This window comes from Aristolochia californica, unplaced genomic scaffold (assembly GCF_029961685.1).
Source record: "Aristolochia californica isolate CCGP_79_NKW_82.1479 unplaced genomic scaffold, dmAriCali1.0.hap1 SCAF_3, whole genome shotgun sequence".
Taxonomy (NCBI): Eukaryota; Viridiplantae; Streptophyta; class Magnoliopsida; order Piperales; family Aristolochiaceae; genus Aristolochia; species Aristolochia californica.
The window spans coordinates 11,754,271-11,780,277 of NW_027181992.1; the positions used below are offsets into that span (position 1 = coordinate 11,754,271).

At 37.4% G+C, this 26,007-nt stretch overlaps 1 protein-coding gene and 1 non-coding gene across 2 annotated transcripts; one reads left to right on the forward strand and one right to left on the reverse strand.

Moving 5' to 3' along the window:
• Positions 1-13,257: 13,257 nt before the first annotated feature.
• LOC137960254 (glutathione S-transferase F13-like) lies at positions 13,258-14,577 on the reverse strand. The gene is made up of 3 exons (XM_068807816.1): positions 14,277-14,577; positions 14,038-14,086; positions 13,258-13,823 (listed from the first exon to the last, which is right to left on the reverse strand). The coding sequence occupies exons 1-3, from the start codon at positions 14,427-14,429 to the stop codon at positions 13,372-13,374; spliced, it is 654 nt and encodes a 217-aa protein (XP_068663917.1). The 5' UTR covers positions 14,430-14,577; the 3' UTR covers positions 13,258-13,371.
• A 305-nt stretch (positions 14,578-14,882) lies between these two features.
• On the forward strand, positions 14,883-14,954 carry TRNAD-GUC (transfer RNA aspartic acid (anticodon GUC)). The gene has a single exon. It is a non-coding gene; the product is annotated as a tRNA-Asp (tRNA).
• The last annotated feature ends 11,053 nt before the right edge of the window (positions 14,955-26,007 follow it).

Here is a 26,007-nt window from a genome sequence, read left to right on the forward strand (position 1 = left end):
ACCCCACGGGAAGCGGGAAGAAGCCCTGCGACCAGGCAGGGGGAGCAATATGTTGGACGCACAGAACATCTAGCACATGGAGGGGGTTATAGTCCAGGAGGAGGGACAATTCCCAGATACACAAAACTGGACTTCCCTATGTTTAACGGGTTTGAGGACCCTCTGATTTGGCTTTATAGGTGTGAAATCTTTTTTCTCATCAAAGGACGTTGAAATAGACAAGGTGGGGTTGGAAGCCTTCCAGATGCTCGATAAAGCGCAGTTATGGGGCCATCAGTTGGAATTGAAAAACCCGAGTTTAGATTGGGATGAATTTAAGGAGTTGTGTACAATTCGGTTTGGGCCACCTGCTCAAAGCAACCCATTATGAGTTTTAGTGTTGCTGAGACAAACGGGCAATGTTGAGCAATATAAAAAATTATTCCAAGAAAAATTGGCTAGGGCCAATAAAGTTGTGACGGTGGAGCAACAAGTAGGTCTGTTTACAATTGGCTTGACAGAAGCCCTGCAACTAGAAGTAGAGCTACTTGCTCCTACAAATCTAGCAAGAGAAATGAATTTGGCCAGAGCCTTAGAAGCCAAGCGAAAGATTCAAAATCGAAGGCCAACTTGGCAGGGGGGAAACATAATGCTGGAGTGACCACCACAACACCACCGTGGAGAACTAATGTGACTACCTGTGCTCCTCAAGCCCCTAAGCCCATTAATTCTAACCCGGCATACATCAAGAAATTGAACCGAGAAAAGATGGAAGATAGACGATCGAAAGGATTATGTTATATTTGTGATGAGCAGTATACGTTTGGTCATCAATGTAAAATATTATTCTGGTTGGAAGTGGACGATAAGGATGAGGAAGCCCTAGAGGTTGAAGACCTTGCCATTTCCCTATACGCCATAACAGGACTCTAGTCCACCAAAACAATGCAAGTGTGTGCCCTAGTCAGCGATCAGCCACTCTTAATTCTTGTGGACTCAGGGAGTACTCATAATTTTTTGAGTTTCAATGTTGCCAAACATTTACAACTTCAGATTCAACCTCGGCCAATAGCTTCGATTTTGGTGGCAAATGGGAAAAAAGTTCCAAGCTATGGGGTCAGCAAGGCGGTTATGTTTTTAGTTGATGGTAACCAATTTTCTATGGAATTTTTTTATCATTCCACTAGTGGGATTTGATATGGTTTTGGGCATCAAATGACTTCAAACGTTGGGGCCAATCTTGTAGAATTTCGCAACATTGACCATGACCTTTGAGTTTGAAGGTCACACGATTACCTTACAGGGTCGTAAGGCTGAGGTTACAACACATTTACATGGACTAAAGTAACAACAACATAAGACTACCACTTTAGAAAACTTGTTGGAGGATTTTACCGACCTCTTTCAGGAACCCACAGCTCTACCGCCATTGAGACATTGTGACCATCGGATTTGTTTGAAGGCTGGGTCTGAAGTGGTAGTTGTATGACCATATAGGTACCCACACCTCCAAAAGGATGAAATTGAACATCAATGCAAAGTTATGCTCGAACAAGGCCTCATCAGACCGAGTAAGTCTCCTTTCTCCTCTTTAGTCTTATTGGTGAAGAAACATGACAATACTTGGACGTTTTGCGTGGACTACTGAGAATTAAATGCCAATACCATCAAAGACAAGTTCCCTATTCCAGTAGTGGATGAGTTATTAGATGAATTACATGGGGCTAAAATTTTCACTAAGTTGGACTTGCGCTCGTGGTATCATCAAGTCAGAATGTTTCCTCCGGATATTGAGAAGACAACATTCCGTACTCACTATGGCCACTTTGAGTTCATCGTGATGCCTCTGTCCAATGCTCTTTCAACTTTCCAGACCCTAATGAATGAGGTATTTAGTGCCTATCTCAGAAAGTTTTTTTTTAGTATTCTTTGATGATATTTTAATCTTCAGCAAGTCATGGAATCAACATTTACAAGACTTACGTCTGGTTTTCCAACTTATTCGAGCACATCATCTTTACTTAAAATAATCCAAGTGCTCCTTTGGTAGAACACAAGTGGCCTATCTAGGGCACATTATTACAACATCTGGAGTCACAGTGGACCCGAAAAATATTGCAGCTATCACACATTGGCCTCCACCAAGAAATATTTCAGCATTAAGGGGATTTTTGTGCTTAACGGGATACTATAGAAAGTTTATTCCTAATTATGCGCCACTAGCAGGTCCTTTATCCAACCTTCTCCGATGCAATGCCTTTTAATGGAATGAAGACACCGACCAAGCATTCCAGACACTCAAGCAAGCATTGGCCTTCGCGCCTGTATTATAGTTACCAGATTTTGAGGTTGTATTTGTAGTAGAATGTGATGCATCAGGAAGAGGTTTTGGGGCGGTGCCTCAACAATCTTAACACCCTATTTCCTATTTCAGCCGTCAACTCGCACTCCACTATCACAAATTACCAGCCTACGAACAAGAACTCATTGGCTTAGCTAAGGCAGTCTACCATTGGAGACCTTAGTTGTGGGGCATATATTTTATCATCCACATTGACCAGTGCACATCAACTTCCCCCCAACAACATTGGATTAGCAAATTAATGGGGTTTGATTTTACGTTGGAACATAAGGCGGGTACATTGAACAAAGCTGCTGATGCACTCTCACGCAGATCTTAAGACCCAACACAACTGTGTGCAATTAGTCATCCAAAACCCCTAATTTTGGAGTCCACAAAGGAGGAAAACTTGCGCACACTAGAACAGCAGGAGTTGTCTCACCAAATTGCCGTAGGGACACTGCCTAAAAAATGGTCCTTTCATGACAACCTTATTTTGTATAAACGGAACATTTATTTATCTCACTCTTCTCCTTTGGTGCCAGTGGTGTTATCCTCTTATCATGACAGTTCTCATGAAGGCACTCAGAAAACATTACATTAGATTCACGGGGATTTTTATTGGGAAGGGATGAAATCCTCAATTGCAACATATGTGGCCGCTTGTCAAGTGTGTCAGAGGAACAAAGTAGATCATTTAAGCCCTGCGGGAGTGCTGCAACCACTCGCTCTTCCCACTCAGGTTTGGTCAGATATCTCTATGGATTTTATTGAGGGCCTCCTAAGGCTTTGGGGAAATCTATTCTTTTTGTGGTCATGGACAAATTTTCAAAATATGCCCACTTCATTCCATTGGAGCACCCTTATACAGCAGCGACAGTTGCACATGTGTTCTTCTCCAATATTGTTCGCCTACACGGCATTTCGGAATCAATTGTAAGTGATCAGGATGTAGTCTTTACAAGTCAATTTTGGAGAGACCTTTTCTAGCTATGTGGCACCAAACTCAATTATTCCTCGGCTTATGACCCTCAATCGGATGGCCAGACCGAAGTGGTGAACCACAACATTGAGATGTATTTACGGTGTTTGGTGGGAGACCGCCCTCAACGGTGGGTGGAATGCAGTCCATGGGTGGAGTACTACTACAATACATCATTCCACACGGCCTTACAGAAGACCCCATTCCGGAAATTATATGGCCAGGATCCCCCTCGTTTGCTTTCTTATGCTCATGGTTCAACCAGAGTGGAGGCCATTGTCCAAGCTCTTATGGATCGAGATCAATTGCTTGAATCTACTCTCCAACGGCTTCAGAAAGCTCATGCACGCATGAAGAACTATTATGATCAGGGCGACATGGATGTTCAGTACAATCCGGGTGAGATAGTATGGCTCCGTCTACAACCATACTGTCAAAATTCACTAGCAGGCAGTCGACACAAGCTTTCTCCGAAATATTTTGGGCCATTCAACATTATCCTGCGTGTGGGCCAGGTAGCATATAAGCTACAACTTTCTCCTGAGTCCAAACTTCACAATGTTTTTCATGTCTCTCTTCCCAAGCCATTCAAAGGACCAGATCCACCTTCTACTCCCTCTTTACCACCGATTGAGGACAGAAAAGTTTCTCTCATGCCAACAAAAAATTTGAATACACGCCAAAATCAGAATAGGAGGGAAGTACTAGTTCAGTGGACACACATAGACGTCACAAATGCCACTTGGGAGGATCTAGACGTCTTTCAACATGTATACCTTGCGTTTGAGCTTGGGGACAAACTCGTTTTCCAGGGGGGAGTGATGTTGTGGACTCGATAGTGGAACCAATCATGCAGAGGTGATGCAGGTGAGTGGTAACTCAGTAGGACATTCAGGTACATCAGGATTTATAAGTTTACTTTATTTAATTATGTGGTAAGATGTAAGCCAACAATGGCATTATTGTAAAACTCTCAGTCGGATGCCTTGGCGTGATTAACCTTTAAGGGGCTCACGGGGGTGAAGGAAAGGCAAGCAAAGTTTAACCTAATTCAGGATCGGCGTTCTCCTTCATTGAACCCTAGGATTGGTGTTCTCCTTGACGAACCGAAGGGTATAGGTCTCCCCTTGACGAGCCTGATCATTTCACTCCCGTCCATTCCGTTTGCCATCACAATTTCGCCATCATAGGTCATCCAGGTAGATCAGGACGCCCTGGTTTAGCCTCTGATCCTCTAAACAACCTCTCCCTTCGTCGAATCACACGATCCATGGTTAGGGACCACAACACATAGGTAACCATTCACTATAACTATCAAAGTATATCAAAGAAATGTAATAATATTATGAACCGTATAAATGTTTATTAAAATGGAAAAAAATGTAATATAAACCAATCCAATCTTGAAACATAAAAAAATAGATCAAACACATTCTAGACAATATAAAAGAGTGATTGCTATTACCCAACTTCTCATGGCCCTTAGATGCACTAAAAACCAATGTTTAAGGGAAACGAGGTTCAAAACCAAAGTTTATGGGTGAAATCAATGTTTTTGTCAAGGAGAATAAGTTAAAAACTAGTTGAATTGCAATCCATGGCCCTTGACAGCCTTCGCCTGCATGCCTCCATTCCTCTTCCAGGTGTCCTATGAGTGGCTATGTGCCAATATAATATGTAAGAGTAAATAAAATCTTTAAAAAAATGTAATGACATATCTTTCAACTTGAAGCCAATCAGAATGAAAATACACAAACAATAAAACTTCAATTGAATGTTTACATGTAATTAGTTTGCTCCCTTTCAGCCTGACCAGGTCTAATACCATGCTTCACTTGTAAGAGCATGGAGGTATTTATAGGTTACCATTAACTAGCAATGAAGGAGATGCATCTATTTAAGGTTGCAATCCACCAATAACCACCTCATGAAACTATTCACCAATAACCACCACTAGGTAATTATTTACCAATTGCCATAGTTAACAATATCCTAGAGATTACAAATTCCTCTCTCATCACACATAGAAGAAATACATTCCACTTAGATAAATAGTCACCATACATCATGGCTATTTATTTCCTAGATAATAGAGAGACATCTACATGGTGGCCATTCATTGAAGAATAATTAGAAATTAGAGATTCATCTTTCATCACCACATAAATAAATGTTCACCTTAAATCATGGTTACTTGTTTGCTAGATATTAGAGAGACATCTTCATGGTAGCCATTCATCAAAGGTTAGTGTACCCATATAAACTTCTTGTACAGGGAAATGTTCCAACCATTATTCCTTATACTAAAACATTAAAATGATTAAAAAATTACATGTAGAACCACACCCATAAAGTTATGATTGTTTGTTCTGTATAATAATTTATTATAAAATACACAAGTCCAACAAAAACAATGGCTGATAGCATTTCAAACCCTTCTCAAGTCTTCAATGGGTTCTGGTTGGCCTCATGTGATTAGAGAACTTTGTCCACTCTCAGTGCTTATTCTTCTTTCTTATAATTTCTTTTTTCTTCTTTCCCTTCTATTTTTATTTTTTCTAGGTCTGGGATGAAGATAGTCATTGTCAAACCTCCCTCAGTGCCACCTTTCGCTTGAGAATAGAGGAGTTCGATCTCCACTTTCTTCCTCTTTTTTGTTCCCTTGCCTTTCCCCATCTTTTTGGTGGCTGGCTGACATGGTCTCCAGCGATGTTGGGGCTTTAATCCAATGACTTGAGGATGTCGACAGTGATGGCTGTATATCCCCTGTACAAAGGAAATCTCCTTCGGCATAAAGAAGATGTGCTAGCACGCCATGTGTGATGCACATCAGTTGTCTTTCTAGTGCTGGTTTGGGTCCATAGTGCAACTAGTGGATCCTATATGGGGTCTAGATGGTTGAACCACGTCTACCCAAGGGAAACACGTACATGGTGCATGTCACAAAGGGTCAAATCGTATGAGTAGCAGTTCCGCTGGTCGAATCCACAAATCAAGCGCATACCCATTTCAGTCCATTAAAACCTTATTTTCCCCCTTATGAAAAACATTTCTCTGTTTTTTCTTCTAAGAGTCCTTCCTACCATTCAAATTTCTAGTTTATTTTTTCTTCTCTTCTTTCTTTAGTCATCTTTTATCTTTGTTGTTTCTCTCTTCCTTCTTCTTCTTCTTCTTCTTCTTCTTCTTTGTTTTCTTTTTTAACGAGAAAGCAAGCTAGAAATCTTCAAGGCTTCATAATGGCTTTAGATAATGGATAGCCATCTCTTGTACTCCCTCCATTGAAGGTAAACCTTTTTTTTAAAAAAAAAATCTTGGAGAGAAGGACAATTCTACAAGTTCAAGATCTCCAAGAGATTCAACAATTAACTTGGTTTAAATCTCCAAGAAATCTCTAGTCGGTTTCACCACCAATTACGTCTCCAAGGACGTACTTGCACGGACAAAATCCCCTACTCTCAAGATCCATTGAGAACAAAATTAAATCTCCAATACATCCTCCAATGTTTTTAATCACTAACTTGGTCTTCAAGTTCATAAGGACAAAATCCCCTGTTCGCAAGATTAATAAAGGAAGAAATTAAATCTCCAAGAGATACTCTGGTTGGGTTCAATCACTACTTGGTCTTCGAGGAAATGTCCTTAAGTTCAAAAATCCCCATTCACCAGATCCATTGATTAAAAAATTAAATCTTTGGGAGCACTTCAAGTGTTGGTCTCAAGATCCTCATGAAGATAATTTTGATGATAAAAAATATTTAAGTTTATTACTAATGTGTAAGTATGCTTTGACAGTGCAAAACAACCAAAAGGAATTTTTTTTCTAGCATATTCGTTTGACAAACAAAAGACTATCCGAATCAACCATTTAATAAAAAAAACAAGTTGATTATAGAAATCGCACAATTTGAACAACCTAGAAGCAACCGAGAAAATTGTTGACTGAGTGTTGACTCTCTTCTTGATTTTGATGTTAACAAAACTTAAATTGATCTAAAAATTGAAATCCAAGCATTTCATATGTATTTCCTTCAAGAGAGAAAAAAATCAAAGGTCTATGCAATAAATAGGCACAACCTTCTCAAAGACCTTGCGCTACACATTAGTGCTAAAGTGTTCTTGAAGAACCACCCTAAGAAAAAAAGAGTAGGGAATTGAAGACTAGAGTTTAGAAAGTCTTGAAAATATCTCAAAACTTAGTTTATATAAGAGAGCAGCCCCAAACCTTCCAAACTTGAGGTACAATGAATTGTTGGAGCTTTAGAGCATATTTACATCTATAGATATTTTTACCAAAACATACAAACATTTTATACATGTTAGGGTCCGATAGGATCACTTTAATTCATGCTTTAAAAATCCACATTGTGAACTACCAATGGATTAATCGATCAACATCTGCCAATGATAGATCAACTAGAAGTGTAAAGACCCAAAATATAAATTATAATTGATTAATCAGGGTTGATTAGTCAATAATCTAGAACATGGCTAATATGTGTGTTGAAGAGTATTATATGACTCTCATAGTAAGAAGTCTCATAGTCAAAAATCAAAAGGATACAGATTTTACTGTCCATCTCGTTCAACAAGAATTGTCGAATCTAAGAATACAAGGTTCCTTGAGAATGATGAGATTAGTGGGAGTAACCACCTTCGAAACTTAGTTTTTGAGGAGCATACGAGTTCTCAACTCGCTCCTACAACTTCACATAGATTGGTTGTCATTCAGGATAATCATCAAAATGCAGTTACAAAAAAAAACCAATAGTTGAAGAACCATCTCAATATGAGGATATTCCTACAGATCCAATTACTCAACATTCATAACCTGAAAATGTTGAAGTACCATTAAGGAGATCTTCAAGAGTTAGGAAACCTGCAATTTCTTCAGAGTATGAAGTGTACCTTTAAGAGTCTGACATGGACATTGGTGTTGAAGATGATCCTATTTTGTTTTCACAGACTATGAGTGGACATAAATCCATATTATGGAATGATGCCATGAAGGAAGAGTTGGATTCAATGGATAAAAACCAAGTCTAAGATCTTGTTGAATTGCCTAAAGGGTGGAAGGCCATTGGTTGTAAGTGAGTTTTTAAAGCCAAAAGAATCTCTTTAGGCAATATTGAAAGATATAAGGCAAGACTTGTAGCCAAAGGATTTATTCAACAAGAAAGAATTGATTATCACTATACCTTCTCTCTTATTTCAAAGATGGATTCATTTCAGATAACCATGGCATTAGTAGCTCATTTTGATATAGAGTTACACCAAATGGATGTGAAAATGGTTTTCCTCAATGGAGACCTAAAAGAAGAGGGAAACTATGATTACTTGGTTTCATTTACATGAAACAACCTGAAAGTTTCATTTCAAAGGGAAATAATTACTTGGTTTGTAGACTTAAGAAATCTATATATGGACTGAAATAAGCCTCCCGTCAATGGTATTTAAAATTCCATCATGTTATTTCTTCATTTGGTTTTACGAAGAATATCATGGATCAATATATTTACCATAAAGTCAGTGAGAGGAAAATAATTTTCTTAGTCATATATGTAGATGATATTCTACTTACTTCAAGTTACTTCATAAGGTTAAACGATTTCTCTCGATGAAATTTGATATAAAAGATATGGGTGAAGCTTCTTATGTCATAGACATAAAGATTGATAAAGACAGATCCTGAGGGACATTAGGATTGTCACAAGAAACCTATTTCTACAAAAATTTAGAGAGATTTGTATGAATAATTGCTCATTTGGTGTTGCACTTATTGTCAAATATGATAAATTAAGTTTGGAACAAGGTCCACGAAATAATTTACAGAGGGAACAAATGAAAAATATTCCATATGCTTTCATAGTTGGGAGTTTAATGTATGTCCATGTTTGGACAAGACCTGGCATTGCATATGCAATGGGAATGTTGGGCAGATATCAAGTAACCATTGGAAAGATGCAAATAAAATCATGTGATACCTTGAGGAGACTAAAGACTAAAAACTTATGTATAGTCGATCTGATCATCTGGAAGTGATTGGATATTTAGACTTTGAATTTGTTGGCTGCCTTGACTCGAGAAAATCGATAGCAGGATACGTCTTCTAATTAACTAGAGGTGTCATTTCTTGGAAAAGTGCAAAACATTCTTTGGTCGCTATTTCTACTATAGAAGCAGAATTTGTAGCATGTTTTGAAGCGTCATCACAGGCTAATGGTTGAGGAGTTTTATTTCAGGACTTGAAATTATTGACACAATTTCTATGCTCATTGAGGATTTACTACGATAATTCATGTTGAATTTATGGAAAAGAGAAATACTTCATTGACTTAATATAATCAGAGTACATGAACCTCTATTTATAATAGAGGAAGGTAGTAGAGTCCAATTACAATTAAACTACATTTGTCCCAATTACTCCCAAACTCTGACACTTAAAGATAAGTCCTAGAATAATTAAATAACCCAATATAAATAGAAGATTAACATGACTAAAACACCTTTAAACCGAAACTCTTTTGTGAGACCTGCTTCCATAATCATTGTGGCTCTGTTAGACTTCTTATGCCACCTCACGTGATCATGGTGGGTCCCATATCTTATGGGTTTGGGCCCATCTTCCAACACTCTTGGATATGTGGGCCTTCCTTCGTTGTGTGGGCTTGGACCCATCTTCCAACACTCCCCCTCAAGCTGGGGGTGAGAGAACATCATGAACTCCCAGCTTGTTGCAAATGATGTATAGGATCTTCTCGTATAAAATGGCAGTCCTCCATATCTTCCAACACTCCCCCTCACACTGGTGCTCTCATCCATGTGGCCCAGTTGGCATCAGATAAGTGAGAGTAAAATCACTCCAAGTTGTATGACATCGCTCCATACTCCAGTCATAACCCATGTTGGATGTAGGGCACACTCCTATCATTCTTAGGTAGTGGCACTCCTATCTTTCCCAAGTAATGGGTCTATACATAGTGCTCAAAAGTGCAGTAAAAAGTCCTCCATCACCATGTCCCTCCACAAGACAACAACTCTCAAGTGGTAGGAGTAATAAATACCAATTAAGGGGGTAACATATATGTAGTAATAAGCACCTCCATCACGGTGTCCCAACCCGGGCACCGACTCTCACAGGTAGAAATGGGTGATAAATGCCTGTCATTCACAAGATAGAGATAAAAGACATAATACGTGATAAATGTTTGTCATTCACAAGATGGCAATAAAGGATGTGATAAGTGGGTAATGCATGTCATTCACAAGACGGTGATATATATAGTCTCAATGGACTTGACACACCCATATACGTGATGGACTTAAAAATCCCAACAGAAGCAACACGCAAGAGGTTGGACCAAATATGTACGTGAGAGTCAAATAAAGTATGGTAGGAGTAAGATTGTCAAATAACCAGGAAGATAGGATTCTAAGGCCACCACTTCTTCAATAATAATGTCTCATCCAAAGAGACATAATAGCTGCAGCTAAAATAGGCCTAGGCCCATATAACAAGAACCAGAATATTAAAAATCCTTGTAAAAGGACCCACAAAATAATCCAATGTGAGTATCTGCACCAAATAATATGTTGACCAAGGAATATATTGTGAATACCTCAAAATAATCATCCATCCAGAGAAATAGAATCGATCCGAGTTGAGTCAGATATCACCAATAATTACCACAATTATTATTGCGAGTCAGGATTCTTGATCTTCAATTTTTTTTACTGCAAATTTTTTTTCTTAGATGCAAAAATTTTATCTTTTGTGCGCCCCCTTTCTTGAATATTTTGGTCACATAAAACTTACCATAGCATATGGAATAAAATATTTTTTTCTTGTACTTCGTCTACTTCTCTCCTTCTAGTTGGGAGGTACTACACGTGTTCCCAGCTTAAACCAAATATCATAAATATAGTAACCAAAAATATTAACTGAAAAAGGGGTAAGTGAGATATTTTCCTGATATAGTTGATCAATAACAGTAACTCAAAAAGTGACGCAAAACAATCAGCTTAAATTAGGATTTTACAATGCAACAGGATACCACTATGACCTTTGATTTTTCCAATGTGAACATATCCTTAAATATAGATCAAATTGATATGAAATTTTCTCCTTCTGAAAATAGACTTCAATACCTTTCATCCAAGTATAACTTCTCTTCATAAAATATACTTCTATTGAGATACATAATCTGATAGATTTCAGTCACTGTAATCTGGCCGAACTAAGTATTATTTCTCCTTTTGCCAACATTACCATTGACGCTTCCAAGATCAATATCTCTCTCTATATAAAGTCTCATTCTTGATAGCATAAAATGGCTCGAAAGTTGAAGCCTTCTGTTGTTGCTTGAACCTCTCTTGCAATCTGACCTTTGTTCCTTCAAATATTGATTTCTCTTTGTAGAAAACTTCAATTGCCAAAATTATTGTTTTGTTGGAAATTAGACTTGAATATTTTTTTTTCAATATATAATATGCAATATAAAAAATTCAGTATATAGGTGAAAATCGTAAAGAAAATAACGGGTATAGGGACTAAAAGAAATAAATACGAACCTAAATAAATTAGAAAAGATCACATTACCTCTATGGGTTGACCGAGTCAACTCATAGAACCTGCTCTGATGTCATGTTGAATTTATGGAAAAGAGAAACATTTCATTGACTTAATATAATCATATTACATGAATCTCTATTTATAATAGAGGAAGGTAGTAGAGTCCAATTACAATTAAACTACCCTTGTCCCAATTACACCCAAACTCTAACACTTAAAGATAAGTCCTAGCATAATTAAAGAACCCAATATAAATAGAAGACTAACATGACTAAATCACATTTAAATTGAAACTCTTCTATAAGACCTACTTCCATAATAATTGTAGCTTTGTTAGACTTCTTATTGTGTAAGACTTCTTATGTCATCACACATGATCATGGTGGGTCTCATATCTTATGGGTTTGGGCCCATCTTCCAACACTCTTGGATGTGTGGGTCTTCCTTGGTCTTGTAGACTTGGGCCATCTTCCAATAATTCCGCAACAGTTTTGGCCAATAACAAGAAGAACGGAAGTCGTAGTAAGCATATTGACATAAAGTTTTTAGTGATTCGAGAACATGTCAAAGCAAACAAAGTGGTTGTGAAACACATCAGCACTAGATTAATGATTGTTGATCCGTTGACAAAGGGTTTACCACTTGTTGCTTATAAGGGACATGTTGAACATATGGGACACAGTTGTATTATGTAATTTATGTAATTGAGATTCCATTTATGTTTGTGTGGCAATTTGTTAATTGAAAAAATCCATTAAGTTCATTTTTTGTGTTTTCTTATTTGGTTGTATACATAAAGTTTAGAGAATGACAATATAAGATGATCCTGAATGAGCATTTGGAAATTCATTCATAAAAATATGTGTCACATAAGGTTCTCGTTCAAAGGAGATAGTTGCATTGTAATACGTGGAAGGTAATACTTGCTCTAAAGGACTTACCGTCACGATTCATGTAATTTAATCTTCTTTGTTTAAGTATAAGAAAATTATATCTATAGGAAACGTTCTTGAAGATGTATCAATATTCAATGATACATATTAAGTATGTAAATGGGTCAAGTGGGAGATTGTTAGACAGTTTCCTATGTGACCCATCATCGGGTGGTTTCCCTAGATGGTGGTTGTCAATTGTAACTACTGCCAGTTACAACCTCTCTTCTTCGATAGAAAAGAGGAGTTTAAGTAAATGGGATCTGGTCTAACAAAGGACTACCTAGACGTTCCATCAACGATCCTCTGAATAGACGAGACATTTTGATCATCGGCTGAAATTGATTGTCATGACTAAAGGTATGTTTCCACTTATGTTTAATGAATTTCATTTATATTTTAAAAGTTCATATGAAACTTAAAAGAGGATTACAAGCAAACAAAATCTTATCAATACTATCACATATAGAATTAACCAAAATCACTCCTTTATTCGTCTCTCGACTCTCCCTGTCTCAAATTCTTGTCTATGGATAGAATAACAAGGAATACCCAATACAGAGCTGGTCTAGATGAGTGTCATGCCCGCCAGGCATTTTTGGACAGCAGGCCTGGAGGTGATATCCTCCCACCAAGCCTTGACGTGGGGACGAGAGTTTATGACCTCCGCCTTGGGCGTCTTCATCAAGTAATAAGTGTAGGGCAGGTGGTGGAGATCGGCCAAGCTGAAGAAATCCCCAGCCAAGTACTTGCTCTTCGTCAGCCTCTGCTCGTACACGTCCAGCACCTTCTCCAGCTTCTCCGTTTGGGTCTTCACCACCTCCTCTTTTGGGGAACCCCCGTGCATGGGCCTGATCACCAGCTCGAACACCAAACCAGAGATTGCAGGGTTGTAATTCTGGGACTCCACCTCCAGCCACACCCCAACCAGCGCGCCTTCCTTCAGGTTACCTTCTCTCAGCAGATCGGTTCCCTGTCCCTCGTATTTGGTCGCTATGTACCTGTTGATCGCCCTCGACTCTGCCGATCCATCAGAATCATAAATCCATCTATGTCAATTTCTCTCTGACGATTCATAAACACTTTAACAGCAAGAAGTTATCTTAGAAGATGGACACACTCAAAATTCTTCATTAGCAGAATGTTGAGGGAGTCCACCATCGTCCCAAAACAAGGGGAAAGACGCAAAAGGAAAGAAGAAAACTTGGGTGAGCGTCAGAGGATCCATACTAACCAAAGAGAGTAAGATCTCCGTCCTCCAGTACTGGGATCTCACCAAACGGCTGCAGACCAAAAAAGAGGGGAATATATAGTTAGTGCATTAGTGGAACAAAACCGAGAAGATATCGGGTGGACATAATCAATAAACGGAAGAAACCAGAAGCTAAACCCAGGACAAGCAGAAAACAAAAATCCAAAGTGAACAAACAAAAAAACATTATCGAGAAGCGGTGCTGATCAAGAAGTAATTACATTTTTGGTGGCGAGAAACTCGGGGGTCTTGTGCTCGCGGCTCCGGAGGTCGACGGGGACTACCTCGACATCAACGCCCTTCTCGTAAGCACAAGCCAGAACACGAGATGTGCAGGTGGAGAGGGGAATACCGTGCAATTTCAATGGCGCCATTTTCTCCCTCAATGGAAAAAGTAAGGAAAAACAAATATTTTAATGAAATCTCTCGCCCAGAGCAGATAGACAACGATGCTGTTCGAAGAAGAAGAGGTGGAGGGTATTAATAGAAGGAGGTTAATTTGTTTTCGGTGGAAAATAAAATGGAGACGATTTGGTTGCTGTAAAGGACCCGTCAGCTGCATGAGAAAAAGAAAGATCGACTTTTCTTGCTTTTATTCTTCGTACGAGAAGGTTCTAGCGATATGCCGACGAGTTCGGTAGACGGTGTGCCATTTTTTTTCCGATGAAGGAGGTGCAAGCGCCGTGGAGAGAGGTAGGTACCATTTCCGTTATAATGGGAGTAAAATTATTAATTTATTTATCTTTGAGTGGGAAAGATAATAATAAATCAAATTAATTATTATATTTTAGGTTTTATAATTATATTTATTTATCATATCAAAACAAGTCGTTGTAGTATAGTGGTAAGTATTCCCGCCTGTCACGCGGGTGACCCGGGTTCGATCCCCGGCAACGGCGTTTTTTTTTGTATTTTGTATTTTTATTAGATATAAATGTTTTTTGCATAATCAATTTGAAGTAACTCCGAATGTAAATTCTTAAGTCCGCTGGACAGGAAAATTCTAATTTGCAGAAGGAATTCTTCAGCAAATTGAAAGAAGCTTCGTGAATAATTGGACTTTGAATCTTCTATCGGAGAAGCGGAGTAATTTGTCCGCTTTGGCGGGTCTCAATTCAGAATGCAAACGCTCAGACCATTCCATGTCCACTGGACGGAAAAATTCCACAATCGAAAGGAATTTCCACACCACCGCGTAGTCTGCTTAACGCGTCTTCCCAACCCGTTCAGACTTCGTAGAGCTAGTTTTAGAAGAAAGCGGAAAATGGAAATTGAGCCGAAGACAAATGCAATTGCTTCGATACCAGGAAGTGGAAGGAAAAAAAAAAACGGAGAGGAAAGCGGTCAAAACAAACCAGGGGATTTTTTCTTTTTCCGACTGGTGGGTGGAAGCAATTGAACTAAATCCTCTTGCTACCACAAAACTGCTTGCAGAAACGCAGCAACTTACGCAAGCGACGTAGATGGATAAATGCCCAGGAGATGCGAGGTAGACAAGCAGCAGCTTGTAACTACTAAGGCCAAGTATTTTAAGACGGCTAACCGGAACTACTAAGGCAGCCTTTATAGAATGCTTTTTAATAAAATATTAGGCTCTTTAGAAATTACTTTTTTTTTTGGTAAAATGTCTATTGGAAATTAAAAAAAATAAAAAAATAAAAAGCTATTTTCTATAATAGGGTCATATCCAAATAAAATTGTTGAAAGTAAAGTATAACATATGCTTGTTTGTTTTCTCTTTGAGTGCCCAAGGGAACTCTTGTAATTTTATCAAGACTCAATAGTAAAAATTAAAGTGAGAGGAGCTAACCCTAATTGAAAAACCTATAGGGGGAAGCTCACTCTCTTAGCCTTAGAGTTATCTCTCTTTCTCTACTCAGCTATAGTACTCTTTCCCTCCTCTCTTCATCTCTTCTTCTTTTACTCCTAACCTTTACAGTGAATTAAGTCCTAGAATCTAACACGGTATTAGAACAGAGATTCTAGGATTTAAGTTTTCAAGTTGCTAAAAATTCTCATGCAAAAGTAAGAAGGTAACCTCTCATTCTAGTGATAAAAATACTAGTGATACAAAAAATCACTACTCTAACCAAGATAAGTTCTAGTAAAACCTGTTTCTGTTTCAACCTCTCGTTCTCTTAATTTATCAAGCCTTTCATTGAATTGAGCATAGTGTGTGGCTGCTTTTTTTTTGTCATACACATGGTTTGCTTCATGCTTAAAAGGCCCTTTTTTTCGTTTTTCATCTAATCTATTCCAAAACCAACTTTGTTTTTCATTTTCCGCTTTTCACTGACTTGGATAATCACTTAACTATGTCATCTCCTTTTTTTTTAGTGAAGAAGATATTAGCTTCAAAAAATGGTTGAAAGAAGGTGTTGGCCTAGGTGGCTTCTCAAGAAGGGGGTGAATTGAGATTTACAAGTTTAAAAGTAACTTAGACATGGAAAGTAAAGCATAGAATAAAGTAATTTCAAAATAAAAATTCAATCACATACCATAAGGAGACATAAGAATTTTTATTATCGATGTTCCCCTATTGGTATTCACTGCCAAGAACCCTTGCTTGGGGAATTCTACTATATATGCTCTAATAGTTGAAATTTACACAAAGAGATTTCGATTCTCTTTAAGCCATGTATAACTCAATTACACGCTTTTACAAATACAATCTCGCTAAGAGATTGGCTAGGTTCTAGCTCTCTTTCTATCTAGATTAAAATAGGTTCTAGATGAACCTTTCACATAGGAAAATCAAAAGAAAGAAAAAATAAGTTACACCCTTTGACTTGGAGAGTATTGTCTCCTTGAGAGATCCAAACATCCACTCTTTTGTAGCACAATGTGAATATGGGAGCTTATCTAAATGGTATGCCATGAAAGGTAGAGAAAAGAGTGGGAAATTTGCAAAGGAATGATTCTCTTTCACTCAAAAGCACTTTCAGAGAAGAATTTGCAAGACTTTGAAAATAAAAGCTTGAAGATTTTCCAATAAATGCTCATTAACTTCTTTGTGTGAGGTTTGGTGGGGTATTTATCAATTCCCCAAACTAAAGTAGTCATTTTTTTCTCGTTTGCAAAAGTTAGGGTTTGGTTTGATCAATCACTGTAAATTGATTGGTCGATCAATCTTGTATAACGACTATTTTTCTGCCAGGATGTGACTTATTGATCGATAATATGATTGATCAAAATCTTCCTTTTGGGCCTGACATGTTAAGTTGATTGATCATTGCCAAAGTATGATTGATCTATCAAAATTCCTTTTGGTAGTGCATTACAAGTATCATCAATCAATGAACTTCACATGATTGATTATGCTTTATGTCCCTGACTAATAAGATTTTGTTTGATCAATCAATCATGTAGGATGATCGATCATTCAATGTAAAATTTATTTGCCTGAATAGTATTGATTGATCAGTCCAAGTGGGATGAGTGATCATGCCTTATAGCATGAAATGGTCATGTTCTGGATGATCAATTAATCGACTTAGGTTAATTAATCATGTTTTATAAAATGAGCATGTGCATTTCTAGATGATCGATCATTGGCAGAGGTTGATCAATCATTCCAATGTCAGTTCATTTAAATTGACTTTAAAAGCATGAAATGAATGATCCTAGGTGCTCTTACTTGTTTGAAAATATGTATATAATGTTTTAAAACATGTATGAATGCAATGTATGTCCTAAATCTCCTTGTTTAACATTGTACCTAAAATCGAAGGAGTTTGGACAACTCTCTTTTACATGGATTGAGTTTTGATATACATCAATGAATCCTAAACTCTAGTATTCACATTGTCTTCTTCTTCAAGGGTGCTTATGCAAGAGTAGACTTTCTATGATGTTTAAGGTCTTCAGTAGGCTCGATTCATTTTAAAACTTTAGACATTGAGATGCATGTATCTTGAAGGCAAAGTATTTGAAATACTTAGTTTTCAAATTATCAACTCTATTAAGTTTTGTTATCATCAAAAGCAAGAAGAAAGTCAACCAATGGTCAACAATCTCCCCCTTTTAAATGATGACAAAACCTAACTGTTTAGGATCTCTTTTCCAATATTCCGAGCAAGAGAATAGAGAAAGAAAAAGAAAAAAAAGGGGAGAAAAGCTCTCAAGTAGAGAGAAGAGAAGAGGAAAAAGAAAGGTGTGTGCCATGCAAGAGAGAGAGATTTACTCAAGAATGAGTTGTGTAACTTGATTAATTTTGAATTACAACACCTCTAGTGATAGTAGAGGAAGTGATAAAGTCCTAATACAATTAACCTTTCAATCTCCTAATTGCATTCCTACTCTAACTCTCTAAGATAAGTCTATCATGAAAAGATAACACAATCTACTAGAGGTCTAATATAAGTTGAACTAGAACTCTTCTTCAATAATGTGGACTTATCTTTGTGGGTCCCACATGATCTTCCAGCTTATATTGATAAGATTACCGAGTTGTGGTATCTTTATGGGTTCCACTTGATCTACAAGTCTTCTAACTCATTTCAGCTTGTGATTCTTATCTTCTTGACTCGTGCTAGCTTGGGTGAGGACTCTTCTTGGCATCCCACGTCCTCATGGTGGGTCCCAATAGTTCGTGCACCATGGTGGGTCCCATATTGTAACACTCCCCCTCAAGCTGGGGGTGAGAAAACATCGTAGATGCCCAGCTTGCTGCAAATGGTAAACATAATCTTGTGAGTGACCGACTTGGTGAAAATATCTACAACCTGACTTTGTGATGATATATGCCTTAGAGATAAAAAACCTGCTTGGAACTTTTCTAGTATAAAATGGCAGTCCACTTCAATATGCTTTGTTCTTTCATGAAAGATTGGATTTGATGTAATGTGTATTGCTGCTTGATTATTACAATATAGATCCATCAGAGCTTCTTTGTAGAATCCCAATTCAGTAAGAAGAGATCTTATCCATAGGAGTTCACTACCAGTGTGTGTCATGGCTCTGTATTTTTCTTCTGCATTAGACTGTGCTACTACATTTTACTTCTTGATTTTCCATGTAACCAAATTCCCTCCAACCATCGTACAAAATCCTGAAGTAGATTTCCTATCATCCGAGGATACGTCCCAGTCTGCATCTGAGAATCCTTCGATGTTGAAGTGACCATGATTTTTATAGAGAAACCCTCTTCTTGGAGCTTCTTTTAGATATCGTAGTATTCTTTCCAAGTGCTTGCCAATGACTAAGTTGTGGCTTGTGCATGTATTGACTCACCACACTTACTGCATATGATATATATACGGTCTTGTTACACACTGGTAAATAAGTATTCCCTCTAGTCTTTGATATTTTTCGATATCTACATCTTCTCCAGTGCCTCCACATAATTTTGTATTTGAGTCCATAGGAGTTTCTGCTGGTTTACATCCCATCATTCTTGTCTCCTCTAGTAGATCAAGGTCATACTTCCTTTGGGATAGCACAATCCCATGTTTGGATTGTAATACTTCAATACCCATAAAATATTTGAGTAGTCCAATATCCTTTGTCTTGAATTCAGCACATATTTTTTCCTTTGTTTTATGGATGCCCTCGGAATCACTACCAGTTAAAATGATATCATCAACATATACAACCAGAATTACCTTACCTCTCGATGTGTTTTCAATAAATATTGAGTGATCTCCAGAGCATCTGTAAAATCCAACCCGTATGAGGGTTTGACTAAATTTCTCAAACCATGCCCGAGGGGACTGCTTGAGACAGTACAAAGATTTTTTTAGTCGACATATTGACTCCCCCTCAACCACATACCCAGGTGGTTGTTGCATATAAATTTCTTCTTTAATGTCCCCATTCAGAAATGCATTTTTACATCAAGTTGATATATCGGCCATGAAGAATTGGCCTCCAGAAATAATAATATACGTACCGAGTTCATTTTTTCCACTGGAGAGAAGGTTTCTTCATAATCAATACCATAACACTGACTGTAACCTTTAGCAACCAATCGAGCCTTCAGCCGTGCTATTGACCCATCCCGATTATGTTTGATAGTATAAACCCACTTGCAATCGACGGGTTTCTTATCTTTTGGAAGAGGAACCCGTGACCATGTCTGATTGTCATTAAGAATGTTCATTTCTTCATCCATTGCTGCCTTCCACCCTGGATGTTGTAGAGCCTCCTTATAGTAATGTGGAACAGATGTGGAGGAAATAGAAGAAAAAAACTGACAACATAGAGATGAGAGGGGATGATGAGACACAAAATGTGAAATGGGATGAGAAGTGCAAGGTCTAGTGCATTATCTAGGTGATTTCCTTACAATAATAGGACGAGTATCATATTGAGGGCCAAAAATAATTGGAGATGGACTTACCTCTGTGGAAACTGTTAACTCGGCAGGTGTGCTGTCGGCCACTTGCTCTAGGGGTTGAATAATCTCTGTATCACGGGGCACAACCAGTCGAGGGGAACCTGGTACTGAGAACAGACAAGGAGGAGCATTGTCATAATAAAATGAGGAGTCTTCAAAAAATGTTACATCCCTTGACACAAGTAAACGTTGAAAAGTAAGTATATAACAAACATAACCCTTTTGTGTGCGAGAGTATCTCAAGAAGATACACTTGATAGATTTCGGATCAAGTTTGTTGTGTCTGGGAAATGAATTATGAACAAAGCATTGACATCCGAAGACTCTCAAAGGTAATGAAAACGGATCATCATTTGGTAATAATCTAGAGTAAGGAGATTTATTACCAATAACGGAAGATGGTAGATGATTAATAAGAAAGCAAGTCGTAAGGACTGCATGAGGCCAATAAAAGTAGGGAACTTTCATGGCATATAATAAACCTCGAGCTACCTCAAGAATATGATGATTTTTTCGCTGGGCTACACCATTTTGTTGAGTGTAGGCACATGATGTTTGATGGATAATGCAATTTTCTTGACAAAAAAAGTCACGGTCTTTGGAAATGTATTCTTTGGCATTATCGGACTGGAGTATTTTTATTTTCTGACCAAATTGTGTGAGTACCATAACATGAATTGACTTAAAAATCAATGGTATTTCAGAACGCTCCTTAAATACAAACAACCAAGTTGTGCGAGTGAAATCATTAATAAATATAATAAAATATTTTGCTTGAGAAATGTTTGAGACACTCAGGGGCCCCCAAACATCAGTATGAATTAAAGAAAATGGAGTAACACTTTTAACTTCTAGATGAGGAGAGTATGTACTCGTCTGATGTTTACTCATTTGACAAACCTCACAATGAAATCCTAACCTTACGTTAAGAGTAGGAAACATATAATGAAGAGACTGTGCATGTGGATGCCCCAACAGGTTGTGCCATAGCCTTGTCTCATTTTTAGTGGTAGAAACCATATTTATTTTTGGCACGTCCAGGTAGTAAAGGCCCCCGTTCATGGCCTTCACCAATCACCTACTTTGTTATAAGATCCTAAAAAACACATGAAGTGGGGGAGAAGGTAATAGAGCAATTAAAATATGTTGTCAGCTAACTAACAGATAATAGATTCAAAAGGAAAGTAGGAACAAATAGAATATCAGTGAACGGAAGTGATGGTGTGATAGAAGTGGATCATTTTCCTTGGACTTTGATTTGAAAACCGTCAGGTATGGTAACAAACTTGTGTGAAAGACACAAAGATAGAGAACATAATAATTTTTTTACCTTTAAGATGCTCGGAGGCTCCTGAGTCAATTATCCAGGATGAAGATGAGGCAGATAGCATACCTGAAGCAATAATGGTAGCAGTAGTTGCTGAGGAACTAGAAGAAGAACCCAACATTGTCTTCATTTTCTGAAATAGCTCATACTCTTCATCAGTAAAAGTTTACTGTGTTGCTGATTTTGTGGGTTCTTCTTCTTTTGTATCACTTATAAAGGCTTGATTAGCCTTTGTCAATTCTGATTTTCCATTGGCTTTATAGCATATTTCTTTATAATGACCATATTGTCCACAGTAATTGCATTCCTTGTAATAGCATTGATGTACAGTGTGGCCAAATTTTCTACAATCAGTACATTCTTTCTCATATGCTCTGTCGAAGCCATTCCTTCCACCTCTTCCTCAGCCTCCTCTATAACCTCTGTCTCGGCCCCGGCCGCGGTCAAAGGATGTTCTCCTATGATCTGAATACATAGCGAATGATACTTCAGCAGTGGTGGAAGAAGTGTTTGGAATGCGGAGTAGTGTTGCACATACATCATCAAACATGGGGACAATAGAAGCACTCAAAAGTTGACTATTGGCATTCTCATGATGTGGTTTAATATTTTCAAGGTGAATAGCAGTAATTAAGGCTTCCTTCTGCTTGTCTTGGACAGAAATATTTGTGGTTGAAGGTTGAGCTAACTTCTACTATTAAAGAAAGCCTCTAAAGCGGCCCAAGTACTCATGGATATTTTATCTTTGTCTAGTATTCAACATCCTTTGGAGAATATCATATGGTCTATGTAGAGTATCTGGGCTACAGTATAGCTTAGCACATGTCTCCCAAATTTGTTTAGCAGTGTCAAGATGAATGACATTGTTGGAGACATGTTCTTCCATGTCGTTGATTAGCCAACTAATCAACAAGGTATCATTTTTTAACCATTTGTTATAAAAAATATCTTCTTCATCAATAGGTGGTCCTCGGTTGGTGAGGTGACCAAGTAGGTCCATTGTTATAAGAAACCTCCGAACCGATATGGACCAACTCATAAAATTGGATACCCTTGTAAGGATATAGTGGTAATTCTAATTATATCACCTTTAATATTCATATTCTCTTCGGCCATGATAGGCCCTTCAACGAAAATAACTCTCCAAAAAAATTTCTAACAATAACATCATGTAGTATTCTTCAAACAACTCGATGTATGAAGAACTTTAGCATTGACGCTAAATATATATTCTGATTTTTTTTATTAAATTCCACTCATAAGAGACTCAAAATCAATCATCTATATTAGGGGACTCTTGTTCCCACAAAAATAAAAATCAACAATCTGATCATGGACTGGTCTCGGTTAATAGAAATTTCAAATCGACAAAACTATTTCGATAGCTTCTTGTTGAATTTATAGAAAATAGAAATACTTCATTGCCTTCATAAAATTATCATAATCAGAGTACATGAATCTCTATTTATAATAGAGGAAGGTAGTAGAGTCCAATTACGATAAAACTACTTTTGTCCCAATTACACCCAAACTCTAACACTTAAAGATAAGTCCTAGCATAATTAAATAACTCAATACAGATAAAAAACAAACATAACTCCAACTAGAACTCTTCTAGGACTTGACCATAAGATAAAGATGCCTTTATGATTCCTTCTTGATCTTCCAACTTATGTGCTAAGGATGTCAGATTGTGGTAATCATGGTGGGTCTTACATCTTATGTGCTTGGGCCCCTCTTGCTGCCTTCCTTGGTCGTGTGCCCTATATTATAATACTCTTAGATGTGTGGGTTTTCCTTGGTCGTGTGAGCTTGGCCCTATCTTCCAACACTCCCCCTCAAGCTGGGGGTGAGAGAAGAACATGAATTCTCAGTTTATTGCAACTGATGTACAAAATCTTTTTGTATAAAATGGCACATCTTCCAATATGCCTTAATCTTCCAACACTCCTCCCTCTCACGATGTTGCGTCCTTCCATGAGGCCCTACTGGCATAATATAAGTGAGAGTAAAAATCATTCCTAGCCAGTAAGACATTGCTCCATACTCCAGTCCTAATGCTGGATGTAGGACACACTCCGTCTTCTATAGGTAGTGTGTCTATCAGCATTGCTCTGAAGTGTCCACCACCATGTCTCTCCACAGGACAATAACTCTCTAGTGGTAGGAGTAATAAAAGTCATTACAGGGGGTAGTGGGTTTATTTATAATGGTGTCCCAACCCAAACACTGACTCTCATGGTATCCCAACCGTGATATTTTTTAGAGTTAAATTTATCATGGTGTCCTAATCCGGGCACCGACTCTCATGGTGTCCCAACCGTGATATTTTTTAGCAAATTTATCTTGGTATCCCAATCTGGGCACCAACTCTCATTGTGTCCCAACCGTGATATTTTTTAGAGTCAAATAAATTATGGTATGAGAAAAGGTATTGAGGCCACCTCTTCTTCAATAATAATGTCTCATCCAAAGAGACATAATAGCAACAGTTGTAATGTAACACAACCATCTTCCAACATGTATAACACTAACCAAAATAATAAAGCTTGTAGAAGGACCCACAAAATAATCATAATCCGATATAAATATTTTTTCTTAGATTCATAAGCTTCATCTCTTTGTACTCCTCCTTTCTTGAATATTTTGGTCACAAAAACTTATCCACAACATATAGAATAAAATACCTCTTTCTTATACTTCTTCTACTTCTCCCGCTCAAGCTCGGAGGTAATGGCAGTGATCCTAGCTTGAACCAAATATCATAGATGCAGAAATATGCCCAAATAATATAGATATAGTAATAAGCTCTTAAACCAGAGAGAAGTGAGATATTTTTCTGATATAGGAACTCAAACAGTGATGCAAAACAAAGATCATAAATTCGGATTTTTCAAATACAACAGAATACCAATATGACCTTTGATTCTTCCAAAGCGAATATATCTTTAAGTAAAGATCAGATTGACATGAAATTTTCTTCTTGTGAAACTAGACTTAAATACCTTTAATCCAAATATAAATTTAATTCATAAAATATAATTATCAGAAGATAAATAATCTGATTGATTTCGGTCTTTGTAATCTAGCCGAACTAAGCATTGTTTCTCCTTTTTTCTAGCATGACCATTGACTCTTCCAAGATCAATATTTCCTTATAAAAAACTCAGATCAAGAATTGGTTGAATAGGTAAGGAAACAGACTTATAGATATTTCTTTTTATATTTAATTTTCCATATAAATTCTCGTTCTTGATAGCATGAAATACCTCGGAAGTTGAAGCTTTCTGCTGTTGCTCGAACCTTTTTTTCAATCGGACCTTTGCTGCTACAAATATAGATTTATCTTTATAGATAAATCAGATTAAAAATTGGTTAAATATTTAAGAGAATAGACTTACAAATATTTCTTTTGATATATAAATATCCATATAAAGTCTCGTTATTGATATCATAAAATACCTCGAAAGTTGAAGCTTTCTGGTGATGCTCGAACCTCTTTGGCAATCTGACCTTCTTTCATTCAAATATCGATTTCTCTTTGTAGATTACTTTGATTGGAAAAAATAATTTTTCTTGGGAAATTAGACACAAATATCTTTCCGTCAATATATATTTTGAAATATGAAAATCTTAGTATAGAGGTGAAAACACAAAGAAAACTATGGGTGTAGGGACTGAAAGAATAACTACGAACCTAGACTTAGGGTTTAGGGTTTAGATTAAAGGATCTCATTATCTCCGTGAGTTGACCTAGTCAACTAAAAAGACCTACTCTGATACCATGTTGAATTTATGAAAAAGATAAATACTTCATTTCCTTCATTAACTTATTATAATCAGAGTAAATGACCCTCTATTTATAATAGAGGAAGGTAGTAGAGTCCAATTACAATAAAACTACATTTGTCCCAATTACACCCAAACTCTAACACTTAAAGATAAGTCCTAGCATAATTAAATAACTCAATATAGATAAAATACAAACATAACACAAACTATCACTCTTCTAGGACGTGACCATAAGATAAAGATGTCTTTGTGAGTTCTTTTTTATCTTCCAAATTATGTGATAAGGATGTCAGCTTGTGGTAATCATAGTGGGTCCTACTTCTTATGTGCTTGGGCCCATCTTGTGGGCCTTCCTTGGTCATGTGGCTCATATTATAATACTCTTAGCTATGTGGGTCTTCCTTGGTCGTGTGTGCTTAGGCCTATCTTCCAACACTTCTTTTAGATGGAGAGGCATGTATATCCACAATATCATAAGATGAAAAGCATTCACATA

What these genes read in the sequence shown, in the direction of transcription:
- LOC137960254 (XM_068807816.1), bottom strand. Translation starts at nt 14,429, where the DNA reads ATGGCGCCATTGAAATTGCACGGTATTCCCCTCTCCACCTGCACATCT. An exon ending in AGTTTCTCGCCACCAAAAAT is followed by an intron (nt 14,087 to 14,276) that starts GTAATTACTTCT and finishes TTTGGTCTGCAG; the next exon opens with CCGTTTGGTGAGATCCCAGT. An exon ending in CGGAGATCTTACTCTCTTTG is followed by an intron (nt 13,824 to 14,037) that starts GTTAGTATGGAT and finishes ATGGATCGGCAG; the next exon opens with AGTCGAGGGCGATCAACAGG.